Genomic DNA, 20316 nt, shown 5'->3' with positions numbered 1-20316 from the left:
AACAAGACTGATAGGAATCAACAGCAACCAGACAATGAGATAGGTGCACTTATTAAAAATCTCTCAATAACTCAGTTTGATACATGGGCCACAGATCTTTGTTCCCTCCATTATCTTTCTTGGATAATTTTTTTTAATTTAGTATTATAATAAAGAAACCTTTCCCTCTTATCTGCTCACCGTGGTAATTTAGAGTTTCATTAAATTCCCTCTGATTTGTCAGCTTATACATTCAGCCTAGTTTATTTCATTTATCTTTTTTAATTTAGGGAGGGGGATATTTTAGGCTCTCAATGATGGATGCAATCAATTATAAGTCCATCATTAGAACTGCTTTCAGAGATGGTCTGTCAGCAAATCAATCACATACCCACCTCCAGATACTTTCGAGCAAAATACTGTACAACAGTCTTCTACAAACTGTCACTCAGAGCAAGGGGTCTTAATTCATGAGCCACACAATATATAAAACTTCCTTTTCAATTTAGAGGGGAATTCAGAAACCTGTCTGTGGCTTCAATGTACTTTCTAAAATGAATTCTGTAAATGTGTTAGGGATGCCAAGAGATCAAGTGTTGCATGAAATGAAACAGTCCTGGGAGCTAGGAAGGGCAGTCCCAGGCCAGACCCTATTTCCTCATCTGTAAACTGGTGATTCTAAGCCCAGTGGTTTTCACTGTTGCTTTTGGGTAGAAAACACACAAGTATTTAGCTAACAAAGTAAATCAACTTGATCTCAGATGGAGAGCCAACAAAATCACCTTTGATATTTGTCTCAGAGTACCTTAGCATGTTTCTCTGCTGTTTTTTATGATATATAACTTTGCTCTTTAAATCTGAAGTCTTCCAGTATACTACTCTAAAGAACAATCAAGAAATGCTTTCAATTTATCAACTGTCCCATAGGTAAGAGTCTCTGGATATTTAACTCCATCACTTCTGCAGAGCTACACAGCATGAGCCTGCCATTTTCACAGTGACTTCCATGTCCTCCTTCCCATCACACACACACACACACACACACACACACACACACACACACACACACACACACACAGAGCTATTTGTGGAAGGAAACATGCCAAACATCTCTCACACTATTTACCTTAACTAGTCAGAAGTACCATTAAGGAAAATGTCAGGCCCAGGGAGGACACCTTCTCTTCTCTGGCATGAGCTGTCACCGCAATGCATTACCAGATCATTAGGAGTTACTTACAAAAGAGAAAGGGTTACTAAAAAGAAGATTAGGAGTAAATTGAGTCCACAGGGGATCTTTTCTCCTATTTTCATTTCCAGAGGAAATATTTATATAAGAAATATCCTGTGCCAAGTTTAACTCACACTGAGAGATCATCCTCTTTCTTTTGCTGTAACCTGGGATGAAAGACAGTTTTGTCTTTGGTCAAACACTACTATAAAACTCACAAATTGTTACAGTATCCTTTTTTAGTGAAGAGAAAGGCAGTGAGATAATGAAAATAATAAAGACCTCCAAAATTTAGAGAGGCTTGCAGATGCCAGAACCCATTTTATCAGATGTCCGCTCATGTTGGACTGCAGCCTTTTGTCTTCCAGTCCTCTTTCACACTAGAAGCAGCTAGGCTTTGAAGGGGCTAAACAATTTCCCCACCTCATGCAGTGAGAATGGGAGATCCTAGAAGAATCCAACAAGTTTGTTTATAGGTTTGAACAACTGCAGAGTAATTAAAACCTGTCTCTGAATTATAACTGCCAAGGTCGGGCGCCCTATTCCACTATATCTACTACCCAGAGGACCTCAGTAACTGAGTCTTATTTTGTTCATCTATAAAAAGGAAGGCAGATATTCCTTCCAGGATGGAGGTGTTAAGCAAATCAAACAAGGCCTCCTATCCCTTTATCAGTCAAGAAATGCTGGCCATAATTATTAGCTATCATTGCTACAAGAACGGTTTCGGTTTGGAGGGGTTTTTATCTTTGTATGTTTGTTTGTTGTTTGTCTTGAGGAAGTTATTTGGGGTTTTCATTTTCTAAGACAGTGGCTTGCTATGGAGCTCAAGCTGGCCTACCACTCACTCTATGGCCCAGGCTGACCTCTACTGTCCTCCTGCCTCTACCTCCCAAGTGTTATACTTTACAGACAAGCACCACCGCACCAGGGCACTACAATGCAATTAGAAAGAAAAAAAAAAAAAAACCCTCCATCCTGGTGGACAGTCTGTGCTGATGAGTAGACTTCACACCTCTACTGGTGAAATGTTAATGCTGAGCCCAGAAATGTATAGATCCCCCACTGCCCCATGTCAGCACATAGGCAAGGAAGTAAACATGAGGCCCAGAGCACAAACAGAAACAATGCAACAGCCATTTAATGAGCAAGCCTGTGACAATCCCTAAGACAGTACATTGAGTTGGACAAAATCGACCCCTTTTCTGATGAACACGCAGAGCTCAGAGAAGGGGAAATGGGCACATATCACACACGCATGCAGCCTAGCCTACTTCTACCATACATGTGAACTGCTACATTCCCTGCCTCACCTCCTGAGCTGAGAACGTCACCCTAACTGTGTGATCGCTCACCTGTAAGAAAGCAGAGGTTCTAAAGATGAAAGATCCACATGGGCCCACTACAGTTTTTTCTCTCTCTTTTATTTTTATTTGTTTTTGTTTTTGTTTTTTTTTAATTTTTAAGAAACACTGTTGGACCTGACAAAATGGTTAAAAAGAACAACAACAAAAAGACATAAGAAGGAACATGATATAAACTTGACACTCCAAGATGCATCCAAATTACACAACCACTCTTTAGCTTTTGCTCTGCCCCATTTCACATAAACTGTGATCACGATTTACGAAGTGCTGCTGAGTGAACACTGGAGCACAAAATGCTAAACTAGACTGCAGTGAAGCCGGATGCAGAGACATTTCTGGATCACTAACAATTTTTCACTACGACACCTCTGGTATTTTACATGATGAATTATATCTCTAACCATGACTAATTAATCCACAGGAAGGAATGTGTTCACCTAACAGGCTGAAGGGTCCACCAAACGCTTCTAGCAGGAACAAGGATGGTAGATGTTTGCAGCAGATTCACAAGCTACCAGCTCCCAGTGAATCCCACAGACAAACATAAAGATCTGGAGACTGAAAATGGAATTTGTCGGTTTCTTTTCTTTTCTTTCTCTTTTTCCTTTTATAACACTAGCTTTAGTCTTTCAGTTGGCCAGTAAAATGCTGTGAGAGGAAAATGCACACTTACCATCAGAAATTCCTTCTTGGAGCAATTTTGCTCTCTTTGGATTTAATAGAGTAATGGAGTCCAGACAGAAGCAAGCACATGAAAGTCAATGTCATGTTTTAAAAGATCAAAGGAAACACAAACAGAAGGGAAAGTGCACCTATGAAAATCGGGTTACTCACCAAGACAACCCATCATCACCAAAGCATGGACTTTCAGCCACAGACAGAGAAAAAGAAAAAAAACAGCCAAACCCAGTCTGCTGCCAGGAACACACCAGATCCTTCTTAGGCCCCTCGGCAAACATATCACACCGAGGCATTTGAGGTTTGCAGAAGGAGCTCAGTGGACAGCACTTGCCTAGCATGTGCAAGGGTCCTGAGTTCAGTCCACAACATTGCATTTCTGAAAAAACACTTTTCTTTCCCCATTCCATTTACCTGTGCGAAAGTTAAACATTAGCCAGATACAGTGACACAAAACTTTAATCCCAACAGAGGGATTAAAGACAAAGGCATGTGGCTCTTTGTGTGGTAGTTCAAGGGCGGCCTAGGCTACACAGAGAGAGTCTGTCAAAAAGAAAAAAAAAAAAATGAGGAACATATGAGTTTATAAACCGAGTTAGTTATAGTAACCTCACTGCTTTAGGGTGGTAGCGGCAGGAGGCTCAGGAGTTGAAGCCAGCCTTAGCTAAAAGTGAATCTGTGGTCAACCTAGGCTATAAGAGACTGTCTCAAAAAATAAAGCTAGCAAAATCAAACAGTTCTCAAAAGTAAAACCAAAGACTTAAATAGGGATTTGCAGTGGGGAAAAGTGGCATCACCCTATAATCTCAGACACTTAGAGAATAAAACAGGAGGATCATGACTTTGGGGTCAGCCTGGGCTACACAGTAAGACTCTGGCTTGGAAAAAGAAATTCTTAGTAAACAGAAACAAACAGAATTCTGCAATCCTAGTGAGTACCTCAGTCTCTCCAGTATGTTTTTCCTTGTAAAACAGGCTAGAGAATAGAACTCCTGCCTCTCTAGGATGTTTTAAGGACTGAAGAAGTGTGGGGAGAAAGATGGAATGCTGACTCACATTATAGAAGCAAAATAAATTATCTATGATTCCCAATACCATCAGCTCAAAGCCCCTCAAGCTCTGAGTTCCAGTTCCTATGACTCTGTTATGAACTCGGATCAGACCTTTCCTCTGCATTCTCACAGTGCCTGGCACATTAAATGTTTAGTAAAAGCTACAGAATGAGCAACAGCAAGATGCAGAATGTAGAAGGTCATGCAGGACAGCTCCCTGACCGAGACAACTGCAGTGGAATGGCCTCACTGGAAGTCATACATTCTTATGAGTCCCCAGGAAGGAAAGCAGCAGTTACAGTTACGACGGCCCTGTCAGTTCACTGACTCATTCAACAGCGTTTTCTAAGCAGGTCACTTACCAGGCAGACTAAGTGGCTAGACAAACAGCAGTAGTAACTAACCAGCCCTTCCTCAAGAAGTTAACATGTCAGCTTGGAGAGGCAGACCATAAAGTAGGTAGGTAAGCAAGTGAAGCAAGCAGAGGCAGAAGCTGAGGTACAGCAGAAACATAATGCCTCCCACACTCAAAGCAGCAAGGGCACAATGGTATCATGTGAACAGATCCGTCATGAAGACATCCTCTGTGAGAAAGCTGTCCTAGGGAGGGAAGGTGCCAGGCCACAAAGGGAAACAAATTCTAACTGCCATGGGGAGGATCCCACTGCAATCATGGTGGCTACCAACTGCTAATGTGGAAGTGACAACAGTGAGGTCAGTAATCAGACCAGACACAGTTCTGCCAGCTTTTCTCTGGGTATCACTGAAGCCACTACTTAGGGGTGATAACTTATCAGCCAGTAACTACATTTATAATGGTTTCCTTTTAATCATATCTTATCTCTTTCAAAACACCAAGAATCAGAGATGTTTTCTCTAAGACTACAGTAAAATATACAGCTCATCATTCTATAAATGTAAAATATAAGGAAGCCACATGGTCACACTGCGTTCATAGTAAATGAGTTCCTAATCTAAATTTGAGCTTCCAAGCAGCCAAGGCAAAAAGTTCTAAGACTCCATTAGGCAAGCCAACTTTTCATTTAAAACCATCTGGGAAACATTTTACAATATAATGAAAGATACCCTCAACAATCTTCTGAAAGTAAGGTAACAAATTTTACATTAACACCTCTTCAGGAGCATAATTAAAACAAAAACAAAAAAACTAAATTCAGGCCTCCATACTCTGAAAGGCAACAGATATAATCGGAGTATTCAACTTTCCAATGACTTATTTTTCCATTCTAATCTAGGAATAAAATTTAGAAAATGTATAGAACTGGGTAAGTCATGCTCCACTAGTTTCCTCCTCTCAGCAAATCTTTTGACAGCTCGAGCCACTGGCTAGCAGCTCTCTGCAGAGCGTAGAGCACACATGTAGGTATTAAGCGTTAATGCAATAGCTAATATCACGAGTCAGTGTGATAGGCAGTGCTGAATGCACCGGCAATCTCTCCTGCCTGCACTTCCAGGTTACCTGTCTGCAGATGACAGACTCCCATTCGGGAAGCTTACAGCATTTTAACAAGGTGAGAAAAGGACCTCGCTTACTTATAAACTGATCTGAGTGCCCCACAAAAAGGCTTTTTTTTTTCTTTTTATAATACCATCACAGTACTCTATTCTACTGTGTTTAGAGAAAGAAAACAGAGGAGGTGGTGAAGTTCAGCAAGTCAGGGAAGCCTCACTGATAGGAATGCTATTCTCATGAGAAAAGCAAGAGACAGGAAGGAATCCTGTGCACACAACCAGAAGAAAGGCTCTCAGAGGAACAGAGTAAGGAGGCACCAACAACCCATTCTGATGGTGCTTTGACCTTGGACTTTTAGTATCCAAAACAGTGAGAAAATACATCTCTAGTGTTTAGCCATCCAGTCATAGGTGTTTTGTGATAGCTGCTGTCTCAGGAAGTGCAGGCAATATTATTACAGTTTTTATTAGTTATATTCTCCTTTACCCTCTCTCTGTTGCTGTTAGTTTATCTGGGGTTTGGAGGGTTGGGTTTCCTTACACAGAGAATTTGTGATCTCAATCTCTACCTGCCAAATCCACAAACTGAGGATATGTACCACCAGGCTCAACTTGGTTGGTTAAACTCCCAAGGCAATGTTATCAATCAGCCTAAACAACACACATTCTTGGCAAATCTGCATGAAGAATTGGCTGCTTAATACAGCCATAGATGGCTAACACACTTGTTACAAGAGATAAAGGTAAACACCTAAATCTTGGTCACCGTACAGAACGAACAGAACTGAGCCATATTTTCTGAAAGCTGATAATGGGCTTTACCTGTCCATTAAGGCCCCACTGAACTCTCTTCCAGAAATAATACAAACAAAGAAAACAACTAATGAAAATCCTCTTATGCAACTAAGAAAAACTAATTACAAGTACACCTTCACATATCCAAAAATCACTAATCAGCAACCAACAGAGCACCATCTACAACAGGAATCAAGTGCCTCGGCCACCCCCTTTCTGAGAAGTACTCCAGGTGGGCCTAAGAGACTAACCAGATGCTGCAAAGTTCCTGAGCTTCTTATCATCCAGAACCTCAACCCCGCCACCACAGATACCTTCTCTCCAACACAAGAGTACAAAACAAGAACTGAACTTGAGGTGGACTAGTGTCCCAGCCTGACTCCAGAAAGTGAAAACTGAGTGTTCCATTAACTGTCTTTTCAGAAGAAAATGTCTCTTTTTGTTAGCGATCCCAACACAAGGGGAAAAGTGTCCAGAGCTGATGTGACTCTTCCAGCATCAATCATGCTTCTTCCCACACTGCTGTTACATATCAGTTCTACCCAACACTTGCTGGATACTGGAGTCACACCCTCTTTCCAAAAAAGAACCCAGTTCATCTCATACATAGCTGACGGCAAAATACACCTACGTCCAGCAGGGAAGTAAAGACAGCTCTAGGCATGAGTAGAGAGAAACTCAAAGCCATGGAGAAGAGACTGAAGGATACAAACACACACTACACGGCTCAGTCAGAGTTCCACACTGATTATGCAAAGCAGGACACACTGATAGCGAATCATCTGTAACTTATTCCAGGGTGTTATCAAAATGAGAGGCCCTCATCATGAATCTGAGATTGAATAAAGGACCACACATTAAATAAATGCTAGAGATGTGTATCACTACATAATCACACAAGATAGATTTGATTCAAAGCAGAAGCAAATCAACACCTCACTTTCAAATCGGATTTTATTCTATTCAATTATACACTGTGATGTCTTGTTTCTTAATTATGATTCATTAGAGCCTTTGAAACAGAGGATAATCCCATCCCAACTGATAGCAATTCACAACGACAAGTCCCTCTGAAAAAGTTTTCTCGTGCATATGAACATCCCTTAACAATGCAGAGAGACTTGTAAAGCCTCAAGTGACAGGAAACAATGTCTGCTTTAAAGTCATTTGAAAACTCACTAGTGTCTGGCTGTAGACAGCACTTAGAGCCAATTACTACACCAGCATGTGTGTGTATGGTGCTTCAATAGTGCAATTAACTCATACACAACAGTACTGGAGACCAAACGCTATAAATTGCTTAGGCAACAAAAAAGGCCATTATTGAAAATTAAGTAAAATCACTCGACTCAAGCATAAAACTCAGTTTACAGCTGACAAAGTCAACTTAAAAATCTATCTCTTGGGCTGGAGAGATGGCTCAGCGGTTAAGAGCGCTGACTGCTTTTCCAGAGGTCCTGAGTTCAAATCCCAGCAACCCCATGATGGCTCACAACCATCTGTAATGAGATCTGATGCCCTCTTCTGGTGTGTCTGAAGACAGCTACAGTGTACTTATATATAATAAATAAATAAATCTTTTAAAAAAAAATCTATCTCTGTCTCACTTCCTTATAAAGTCTAGTATCCACAGAAAGCATTGTCCACAGACAGCCTCACTTCTTGGTGAGTTCCTCACAAGAGATATTTTATACTTCTGACAGATATTATATAGAGAAATACATAATGGAAATTGGCAATAGGCTTCTTAAATGCAAAGATCCATGAGGCTTTAGAACACAGGTGTCATGGAGAAATGACAAGATCTAAAGCACTGGTTCCCACCATCCTAAAACTGCAACCCTTTAATACAGCTCTCATGCTGTGAGGATCACCAACCATAAAATTATTTCACTGATACTTCATAACTCTAATTTACTACTGTAATGAATCATAATGTAAATATGAGGTGAAGGAAATCTGACATATGACCCCTGTGAAAGGATGGTCCAACCCAAGTCATGGCCCACAGGTTGAGGACCACTGATCTAAAGAGTATCATACAGTGCTTCAGTCCTTCTTAAAAAGAGGGAACAAAATACTCACAGGAGGAAATACAGGGACAAAGAGTGAAGCAGGGACTGAAGGAAAGGTCATCCAGAGACTGCCCCACCTGGGGATCCATCCCATATGCAGACATCAAACCCAGTCACTATTGCTGAGGCCAAGAAGTGCTTGTTGACTGGAGCTAGATATGGATGTCTCCTGAGAGGATCTGCCAGAGCCCTATTGATACAGATGAGGATGGTTGCAGCTAACCATCGGACTGAGCAGGGGACCCCAATGGAGGAGTTAGAGAAAGGACTGAAGAGCTGAAGGAGCTTACAACCCTATAGGAAGAACAACAATATCAACCAACCAGACACTCCCCAGAGCTCTCAGGGACTAAACCACCAACCAAAGAGTACACATAGAGGGACCCATGGCTCCAGCAGCATATGTAGCAGAGGATGGCATTGTCTGGTATCAATAGGAGGAGAAGCCCTTGGTCCTATGAAGGCTCATTTCCCCAGTGTAGGGGAATGCCAGGGCGTTGAGGTGGGAGTGGGTGGGCGGGAGTGGAAGCAACTTCATAAAAGCAGGGGGAGAAGGAAGAGGGATGGAAGAGTGGGGGAAAGGGTATTAACATTTGAAATGTAAATATATAAAATATCCAATAAAAAATTAATTAAAAATGGGAAAAAAGAATATTATACAGTATTTCTGTGATTAATTAATCTGCTAAGTAAACACTCTGCCTCCAGCCTTGACAAATACACTTTTATGGATTTTTTTACCATATTTTTAAATTGGTCAAAATTTCTGATAGCAAAATTTAAATTTAAAAGACTTGTCAAAAAATTCCACCTTCAACAAATAGTGCCACATTCCATATGGCTTCATCTATCCCTGACTGGCTCCAATCCTCTTCCCCAACTACATTAGCAAAATCCCAGGCATGATTTGTATTGGTGTGTATTTCATTATACAAATGGTCATCTTAGCAGCAATTCTTATTTAAACTTTAAAGAGGTATTTTGTTTAATGGTGTGTGTGTGTGTGTGTGTGTGTGTGTGTGTGTGTGTGTGAACAGCATTGTTTTAAATGAAAAACAAACAATATCTTTTGGATTCATAAATAATTTATGATCTTGCTTTTTGAAAGGGCTTCTAGTAGCAAATTCAGAAAAAAATTCTCATAAAAATCTTGAAATGCATAATTGTTTTTATCGACACTACCAAAGGTAACACAGAAGCATTCTTTTATTACTTTGTGTCAAATTGTGAGTTCTCAGTGTCTTCAAGGCTGAATTCCTAGCAGATAAAGGACTGGCTTCTACTCGCTCTAAGGATCAAGGTCCTAACTCATTGCATAGCAGTAAACCAGTTAACGAACTGTAAGCAGCAGCAGACTCTGAGATGTCTCCAACAAAAGGCAGAATTCCCCACTACCAACAGCCTCCAAGATCAGACCAGTAATAAAAGACTCTGAAGCCTGAGCTGCCCAGAATGGCCACATTAAACACCAGACCAACACTGCTGCAGGTGGCAAAAGAGCTACAGCTTTAAAGAACTGTAACACGCTTCAAGGAGTGTTTCAGAGTCCTAACGAACTGTTACAGAAGTAAAGGTTTAATGAGATGCAAAATAGGGGTTGGGAATTTAGCTCAGTTTAACGAGCACAGGGCCCTGGTTTTGGCCTCCAGCTTTGAATTTGTCTGTCTGTCCATCTGTCCATCTGTCTGTCTGTTGTACAATAGATTGGACCCATGACCTGAAGAATACCAGGCAGGTACTCTTAGATTTAGTAAAACTCAAGTTTCTAACCAAAGATACTACAGACACTAGAAATAAAGCAGTAGCATTTGACTCTGTGCTTCAAACTATGCAAGGCCTTTCTATGCCTCGTCTCATTTCATGTCCCCAACCACACCAGATCGTCACCATCCCATTTCATAAGTGGAGAAGTAAGACTGGGGCGGTGGGAGGCTGAGGAAGTGATTCAGAGATTACGGGCTAGTACATTTTTCTTAGCTACCCTAACCACACCCTCTCAGTAAAGGATGTGACCAGACATATCTATAAAGGCATGGGTTGAACAACTTGATGGTATTACCCAGTAATAAAACTACATGCCTCAAAGCTTTCAAAAAGTTCCAACATTAACAATGAGTCCTGAAGCTAGAAACCAAGACTTAGTTCCCCAAGATACTAACTCTGCATGTATAACCAGAAATTGGAACATTTTCTTCTCATTTCTGTAAACGCAATTACCAGCGGTCCCAGGACCCCCTCAAAGGGTTTGTTCTGTTTCTGGCCAGGCTCTCATGCACCACCACACCCAGTTTAGGCTGGGGATCAAACCCAGGGCTTTGTGCTAGGCAAGTACTCTACCGACAGGGTTGATCAACAGTCCTGACACTCTTTATTCTGATAGTGATTTACAAATAGCAATGCATCATGGAGGGGAACAGGGCTGAGAGAAACAAAGACTGAGAAACCTAAAGACTACTTTGAGTTAGGCTCAGATGAAGAGAGGAGACCAGAAGTATCCATGCCTAACACAGCTCTTGGGGCCCAGCTAAAGGCAGAGTGACCAAGCTCTTCCTTCCACAAACTGTCACAAATCTCAAAGGTCTCTATTCAAAGTCCACATCAAAGCCTGGTCCTCTCAACAAATCTTACTTTGAATTAACTATGGGCTGACCAAAATATCCTCTGCAGAGGAAGGAAGGAATTTAATAGGAGCATACAATAAAGGATTTTCTATATTTCTGAAATTCCAACTTCTGTGAAGAGATAAAAGTTGATGAAAATGTGAGCTTTCAACTGCATTCAAACCTCCTTGACATCTGCGACCAGCCTGTCTGCAAAGGCTGTGCTCCAAGGTTTCAATAAGTTCTCCACAAGTCACACCCAGAGTTTGTCTCTCCAATTAAACTGGCTATTTGCAGGCTGACATACAAAGAAGGGAGAGTCAATGCTTAATTGGAAAGCAAATCACCTAACAGTAAGTGGTAGACACATTCCCCAATTAAAAATCTGACAAGAACTCACAAAAATAAAATAACATCTCCGCAATGCCGTCTTGCTCCTTTCACAACTTCAGCTTCACACCAAACAAAAGGCTGAGGTAGAGTAATCAATAGGAAAGAAGGAAGATATGGTGTGTGGAAGAGTTTTGTGTGTGTGTGTGTGTGTGTGTGTGTGTGTGTGTGTGTGTATGTAAAACATCCAAACAGGGCAGTCTACCCAGTTATTTCTGCTGTAAAGGGCCAGTGGTGACTTCAATCTACAATTAGTGGCAGTCTCCAAAGGACCAGATCACAAGCACTACCTCTTCTCACCAAAAGCCTTCCTCACAGATCTGAGACTTCTACATAGACACAACAGTGAACCATTACACACCTGACTGGCCTGAAATATGTTTACTCAGGATTTTTAAGTAATTAAATTTTTAATTTAGATATCTCAAAGTTCCCTTTATAAGAATGCAACTTTACTGTATTTCTAATTTTTTTATTTTAAATTTTCAGTGGCAGACTCTGATACTAGCAAAACACTAAGTCATTATCTAGTTAGTACTCTAGGAATGAGAACTGGCTGTGGTGGGCCAAGCCTGTACGCCCAGCATCAGCATCAGGAGGTGGAAGCAGAATAATCAGATGTTCTAGATTATCCGTGCCTAGAAAACAAGTTTGAGGCCAGGGAGGGCTATATGCAAGCCTATCTCAAAATCCACATACAAACAAAAGGAGTAAATGGCAATGAGACTGGGGCATTTCCTTTGTGTGTACTAGCTCTGTCCTTACATTAGACCTTATCTGGAGTTTAATCCGGTCCTAGTAAGTGTCTACGACGGTCGGCATTTAGTCTAGGCTCCGCCCCACAGTAACCAGACAACAGTCAGGTGTGCATAACTCACTATAAAAGGGGCTGCTTGCCCCCTCCTCACTCTCTTGCTCTCTTCTCTTCTCCTCTTGCTCTTGCCTGCAGAGGCCCCTCTTTCCCCCACACAACTACCAAGCCTCCACCAAACATATCCCTGGCTTCTCTCTTATCTTTTTATAAAACAACAACAACAATAAAGTTCTTCTCTTCAAACTATGAAAAATAACATTTTAGCCAAGTGTGGTGGCTCACATCTTTACTCCCAGCACTTAGAAGGCAGAGCAAAGACATCTTTGCCTTCAAGGCCAGCCTGGTGTACAGAGCAAGTCCAAGCCAGCCAAAGCTATAGATCTTATCTCAGACAGACAGACAGACGGATGGACGGATGGATGCAATATAAATTGTTACAACATAAAGCCTGGTATAGAAATGGTATTTTTATACATTGGAAGAGAACTGAAAGAAATTTTTAAACATCCAAAAACCAGAAGAAAAACTCAGTGACATAAAGACGTAAAGGTGAACCAACCAAACTGTTTAAAAGACAGTGGATTCTATCTAACCTATTTTGTGACAAAAATAACAGGTCTAGGGCAATAAGAAAGAGCTAGCATGCGCCAAGTACCCTTTCAGGAATACTCGGACTTTATAAACACAAACCTAAAATGGGTTTTCCTTTGTGAGGCTTGCTGCCAAAGCAACCAGAAAAGGGCTAGTCTTCTGAGAGAATCTGAGAAGAGTTAAGGACAGAGGGAGGTAACGAAAGTCCATGGGAGGGCCTGAGAATAAAGGCTGTGCTGTGTAAGAGAAGCAGCATGGAGGGCACGAGCCCAATAGACCTGAGGAGCACAAACTTCAGAAGGACACACAGTTACTAATGAGAAACACACAGGTCCCCTCCTGTCTGCCGGTCAAGGCAGCCTCCCACCAAAAGTCCCAACAGAAGTCTCAAAGTCATGCTACCCTTCTCCTCTCACCCACTTCATGTAATTTAACCCACTGGATGAAGCACAAAAGAGAATCAGGAAGAAAACACCAAAAGAGACTGCCAACATCATCCCTCATTCCAAAGCCAAACTTTGCTGTATAAAAAGAAATGTTCAAATACAAACAGCAATACTTCAGCAGCAAAAGCATCTAGTCTTGTGTTGGTATGTAAGCATGAAGCCCAATCTTTATTAAACTTGCCTAGAATGATAGGTCTGGACATACCTTAATAGCGTAACTGTAAGAAACACAATAAAGGGAACATGTCATTCATGATCTAGATTAGGAATCTAAATTAAAGCAGTAATTCACAACAAAAGTCACAGTAAAAAGGTGCCTGTGCCAAAATCATACTGAGGTGATGCAGACAAGTATGAGAGGTGGACAACCAAATAAGGTCAGGTGTGGTGATGGACACCTGTGGTCCAGGACTTGGGAGGTGGAAGCAAGAGTTCACAGTCACTCTTATCTACACAATGAGTTTGAAGCCAGACTGGGCTACTTGAGGCCATACTCAGTGGTTCTCAGCCTGTGGTGTATGTCTTGACCCCTTTCAGGTCAAATATCAAGTATGTACATTACGATTCATAACAGTAGTAAAATTACAGTTAAAAAGGAGCAACAAAATAAAAGATCTCATCTTTCAATTTTTAAATACCACATGTTGAGGCTAAATCTAACTTCCACTAAGAAATCTGACATCTAAAGCCTAAAGATTCAGAAGCACAAGGAAGAGGATGGGACATTTGTTTACAGTTGTTACTCTAACTCACTCCACTTCATGCAAGTGACCACTCCTTCCATGAATTCTGAATCTCAGTAATATTCCATCAAATTCATACTCTCCTCAAGGGTAGTATATATCTTGTCTTTGCATAACTCAGAGAGTTCATTCCTTCATTCAACAAATATGTCCTAAGTAAATGCCAGACACCACACTACATACTTATGTACTGTATAATGGAGTGTTGACTATCAGGCAGGAAACAAAACAAGTTCAGAAAAGGACCGCAAACGCTCATATTAGAACGCCAGAGAAAATTAAGACACTATTACAAATGCTCCAACTGAGGTTTTAATAGCGTGGGGGTAAATATGAACTGTATATTGTTAAATTAAGAATATTTGCCTGCAGTTACACACGAGTGTTTTCTCTTCAGGGCCTACAGAGTGTGTCATGTTCACAGACAGTTCTATTCTTTCATTTCTAAAATAAAACTGATAATAAAGACCATTCTCTTAAACTATCAGGCATAAAACCCATGGATGGGTCTTTTTCAATCAATTAAATAGTAAACTTTTAAAACCTTTTGAAGTTTGATTTACCCATTCTTCCAAGGGCTTAATACCTACCAGATTCTGGAGGACCCTGAGTTCTAATAAGATCATCAGGACAATTCCAGGGACCCTCAAATCAAAGTGAAGGAAAAGTCGAGGAACAGAGAAGCAAGGAGTGTTTGTTTTAGAAAAATTTATGGGGTGAAATTCAAATGACAACAACGTATAAATGTGTCATAATGCATTTTATTCAGGCTGGTCTAAATTTGTTTAACGTTTCAAACATTTAAAAAAAAAAAAAAAAAAAAGACCAGTAAACAGTCCACCACTCGCCCACTCCCACCTCCACTCTCACCCTAATAGTTTAGGAAAAAAGTAATGTGGAGGGCAATTTTAAGTTCTGTTTTGTTATGGTTTTAAGTAAGAGACTTGAATAAGAATGTGATAAAATAAAGAGAGATAAATAAATAAATAAAGGAAAGAAGGAAGGGTCACTTCAATAGCCAATGCTAACAACTCACACAAAATCTGAAGCTGTGACTATTCACAGGTGGTGGAAAGTGTCCAGAGTTGGACACTCTGCAACTCCTGACAGGAAACTTGGGCCTGGCCACCCAAAAGCCCAGGCCACCGCTGGCCTTCAGGAGTGCACACAGCACCTGGGTCAACCAGAACCTGTTGTAGGAATGAATGAATATACCTGAGCCTGGATTCTCCCCGAACCCAAGCAAGCCAGCTTTTAGGACAGGGAACCCAAGTAAGAGTCATGCCCTGAGGAAAAGGCTCGGGAGGTAGGGTGTCCTCCCCTTAACCCCGGCCCCAGAGAAACTGGGAGTCTTGGGGCACTGCCCGGCGGGGGGCAGCAGGCCCTGGGGAGGGGCTGGGGAGGCCAAAAGGAAGGGAAGGGCCGGCGGGCGGGACCCAGCCGCTGCCTCTTCCTTCCACAGCGGAGGGCAAGCAGCTGCCCTGATTTCACCCGGCCTCCTGCCTCCCTCACCTGATCACCGAGATGAGCAGCCCCGAGGGGTCTTTGCTTTTGCTGACTGTGCTCCTGTATTTCCCACCAGCTGCTTCTGCCGCCATCTTGGTACGGGAGCGAGAGCCAGGTGCTTGACAGGACCGGGAAAGTGTAAACGCCGCGGCTGACCCGGAACATCCACCAATGGCAGAAGAGAAGCGCACAGGCGCGGAAGTGAAAAGCCCAATCACTGGAGTTGGGAGGCGGGACTGATGCTCAGCTGGAGGCTGAGGCGCCTGTCCTCTCTATGCACCCTGGGAAACGTAGTTCTTCTACGGGTCCTGGGCATGCCTGGACGACAAACGAATGGCAACTTCATCAAGACTCCTTGCTATCTCTTTAGATCTCTTCAGACCTTAAGTTGTTTTTCAGTTTACTCCACTTTATAATTCTACACGCTTTAATTTAGTGTAGTGATGATATCAAAGTGGATATGCAGATTGTTCTATTTAAACGAAGGCCCCAAAAGAATGCTTGTGTGTGCAAAACTATTAACTTCAAATACTATTTTTAAATCAACCAAATGCAAAAGTGTACAGGCACAGAGATTTTTTTTTCCTTTGGTATTTTCTGAGTCTGAATGTTTCTATATTCGTCTTATGTATAAGTTCACTTTTGCAGTATATCTGATATGCAACCACAAAGGATTCAAACCCACAGGCTGAGAACCATAGACCTGTTTCAACTGATACAGGAAAACCTTTTTGTAGAAATTCAACGATACTTTTAAAATAAAAGCAGTCAAAAGAGTCCAAAAAAGAAGGAAACTGCATAAATATAATGGAATTTAAAAAACAAATTAACAGTATATATAATAACGAAAAATAAGTTTCTCAGATTAGGAACAAGACAAGGTTGTCCATTTCCACTGTATCTACTCGATAAAACTCTGAGAATCATAGCCAGAGCAAGAAAAAGGAGAAAAGCATCTAATTTCCAAAGATAGGAACAAAACCATCTATATTTATAGACAATACAATTTTATTCAACGTATTAAAAAGAACATAAACAAAACACTACTAAAGCTAGTATAAAAAAATTCAGCAATGTCACAGGATACAAAGTGAACAGTGAAAATTCAGAGATATTCCTATACAATAAAAAAGAGCAGTCTTGGCATCTGGCTCCTGCTCTCACGGCCATTACAGTACATCGAGCTCCATAGAGATAGCGCCGGGACAAGCGAGAGCCGGACGGGCACTGGGCGACTCTGTGCCTCGCAGAGGAAAATCAACTAAACATGGGCAAAGGAGATCCTAAGAAGCCGAGAGGCAAAATGTCCTCACATGCATTCTTTGTCCAAACCTGCTGGGAGGAGCACAAGAAGAAGCACCCGGATGCTTCTGTCAACTTCTCAGAGTTCTCCAAGAAGGGCTCAGAGAAGTGGAAGATCATGTCTGCTAAAGAGAAGGGGAAATTTGAAGATATGGCAAAGGCTGACAAGGCTCGTTATGAAAGAGAAATGAAAACCTACATCCCACAAAGGGGAGACCAAAGAGAAGTTCAAGGACCCCAATGCCCCCAGAGGCCTCCTTTGGCCTTCTTGTTCTGTGCTGAGTAACACCCAAAAATCAAAGGCGAGCATCCTGGCTTATCCATTGGTGATGTTGCAAAGAAACGAGGAGAGATGTGGAACAACACTGCCGCGGATGACAAGCAGCCCTATGGGAAGATGGCCGCCAAGCTGAAGGAGAAGTATGAGAAGGATACAGCTGCCTACACAGCTAAAGGAAAACCTGATGCAGCGAAAAAGGGGGTGGTCAAGGCTGAGAGGAGCAAGAAAAAGAAGGAAGAGGAAGACGATGAGGAGGATGAAAAGGACAAGGAAGAGGATGAAGAAGAGGAAAACGAAGATGATGAAGAAGATGATGATGAATAAGTTGGTTCTAGCGCAGTTTTTTTTTTTCTCGTCTATAAAGCATTTAACCCCCCTGTACACAACTCACTCCTTTTAAAGAAAAAAATTGAAACGTAAGGCTGTGTAAGACTTGGTTTTAAACTGTACAGTTTTTTTTGTTTTTTTGTTTTGTTTTGTTTTGTTTTTTGTATAGTTAACACACTACTGAATGTGTCTTTAGCTAGCCCTCTCCTGTGGTATTTTCAATAGCCACTAACCTTGCCTGGTACAGTCTGGGGGTGGTAAATTGGCATGGTTCTTGTTGGTGCACAGCACAAATTAGTTATATATGGGGACAGTAGTTTGGTTTTTGGTTTCTGTTCTGTTGTTGTTTTTCTTTTGGTTTTCTTTTGGGGTTTTTTTCCATCTTCAGTTGTCTCTGATGCAGCTTATACGAAGGTTGTTCTGTTAACTGAATACCACTCTGTAATTGAAAAAAAAAAAGCGGCTGTTTTGTTGACATTCTGAATGCTTCTAAGTAAATACAATTTTTTTTATTAAAAAAAAAAAAAAGAGCAGTCTTGAAAAAGAAATGAACCTAGACGGGCATGGCAGCACACACCTGTAATCCCAGCACTTAGAAGGTAGGTGCTGGTGTATGTCTATGAGTTTGAGGTCAGCCTGTGTAAACAAGACTTCCAGAACATCCAGGACTATGTAGAAAGACCTTGGTGGGTGTGGGGAGGAAAGAAGGAAGAAAAGAAAAGAAAAAGGAAAGAAAAAAAATCAAATAATCGCAACTCAACAGAAGCAAAAATAATAAAACACAGAATGAATTTGAACAGGAAAATCAAATATTTGCATTTGGAAAACTACAGAATATTGCTGGAAAACAAAATAAAGTACATGAAAAATCATAGATGAGAAGCAGATGCAGCTACGATGACAAAACCTTTCGGGAATGGAATTGTTAATTCCAAGACCCATATGGAAACAGAAGTCCCTGAACAGTGTAAACAAACTTGGAAAAGAAAAAAAGAAATGTGGAGGATGAGGAAATGCCTCAGTAAATAAAGCACTTACTACAAAAGTATAAGGTTCCAGAAGCCAGGTAAAACACCAGGAAGAGTGAAATAAACTGATAACCTCAGCACCAAGGAAGCAGAGACAGGAAGATGCCTGCTGTTCGCTGACCAGCCAGCCTAGCCGAATTGGCAAGCTCCATGTGCTAAGTCTGAAAGCACCTCACAGAGACCATCACTCACATATGCAATTGGCAAGAGTGCTTTTATTTCTCGAAAGCAAGAAGCCTGCATGCCAGGTCGGCCATTTACAAAAATGGCAACAGCCCCAGACAAAGGCCTTTTTATAGGGAACTAGGGGAATTTCCGCTAGGGTTATATAATCTAAAACTTCATTGGTGGGTGCTGGGAATGTTACAAGGGCCGGTTTCTGATAGGCTTGTCTCCAGGTAGTCAGTAGAATGCATTCCTGTGTCATGAATGTTTAGCAACAGGACGAGATACCCAAACTATATAAGGGTGCCCGGCACCCATGGCCATCCTGAAATAGGATATTGCCCCATCCTTCTGGTTGTCTCCAGCCTGGTTTTGGATGGGGATTTTATGCCCTGGGTCCTGGAGCTGGTGACTTCTGGCCTAGTTCCTGGGAACTGATGACTTAGGAGGGTTTTAATGGTCAGTTACTGGAAGGGATGACTTTACTTTTGAAATCAGACCTGGTCCTAAAATGGAGATTATTTGGTCCTCTCACCAGTTCAGTGAGAGCACCTGTAGATAACAACTGAGGTAAACAACTATGGTTGAGCTCTGGGACTTCATACACACAGACACAAAACACAGAGAATAAATACAGAGGATTTGCATTTTCTGGTTTAAAACCATGCTAACACGTGGGAGTAATCAAAGGGAGAAGTCCTAGCTTAATAAGGACAAACACATAAACAGAATGCCAGTGAGAATACAGAGATAACCCCACATGTCTGTGAGCTGCTGGCTTTTGCTTTTTAAGGTTTATCCTTTTTAATTTTATATGCAAAAGTGTTTGCCTGCATGCATGTATGTGCATAGATGTGTGTGCCCTAGTGCTTGTAGAAGCCAGAAGATTACATCAGATGACCTGGAACTGGAGGTTCTGATGGTTGTAAGGAGCCACGGAGGTACTAGGAAACAACCCCAGGTTCTCTGCAAAAGCAGCAAGTGCTCCTAACCACTGAGCTCCCTCTCCAGCCATGATCAGTTAGTTTTTTGACAAGGATGCCAATACTGCTCAAAATGATATTTTGAATATTATATTTGAAATATGAAGAGAGAATAGTTTTTTCAACAAATGAAAATAAAGCTCTCATATAAACATGAAAAAAATAAAATAAAATGGACAGCTACCTCATGCCAAACATAAAAACGACTGATCTTCCAGAGTTCCAGGGTTCAATTCCTAGCACCTACATGATGACTCACAACCATCTGTAATGAGATCTGATGCCCTCTTCTGGTATGCATGAATACTACAGTGTATACATATAAGTTAAATAAGTCCTTAAAAAATAGGACTTTATTACACACCACAGACACACACACACACACACACACACACACACACACACACATATACATATATGATATTTTTAAAGGCTTCAAAAATAAGCTGCTACTTCACATTCACTGAGACAACTATATATTTTTCCTGATT

The 20316-nt window shown here is 41.3% G+C and overlaps 1 protein-coding gene and 1 pseudogene across 2 annotated transcripts in view; one reads left to right on the top strand and one right to left on the bottom strand.

Moving 5' to 3' along the window:
• Positions 1–15857, bottom strand: part of Exoc4 (exocyst complex component 4) — a 770091-nt gene extending 754234 nt beyond the window's left edge. Inside the window, exon 1 of one of the 2 annotated variants that reach the window (XM_087655632.1) lies at positions 15747–15857. In XM_087655632.1, the coding sequence (XP_087511758.1) occupies positions 15747–15832 (86 nt within the window). In that variant the 5' untranslated portion in view covers positions 15833–15857. 2 annotated transcript variants of the gene reach the window in all.
• Positions 15858–16990: 1133 nt separating this feature from the next.
• Hmgb1-ps5 (high-mobility group box 1, pseudogene 5) lies at positions 16991–17726 on the top strand (annotated as a pseudogene).
• Positions 17727–20316: the final 2590 nt, after the last annotated feature.

This window comes from Rattus norvegicus, chromosome 4 (assembly GCF_021556685.1).
Source record: "Rattus norvegicus strain SHRSP/BbbUtx chromosome 4, alternate assembly SHRSP_T2T, whole genome shotgun sequence".
Taxonomy (NCBI): domain Eukaryota; kingdom Metazoa; phylum Chordata; class Mammalia; order Rodentia; family Muridae; genus Rattus; species Rattus norvegicus.
The sequence above is the reverse complement of the archived record's forward strand: the minus strand, read 5'-3'. Positions and strand labels throughout refer to the sequence as shown.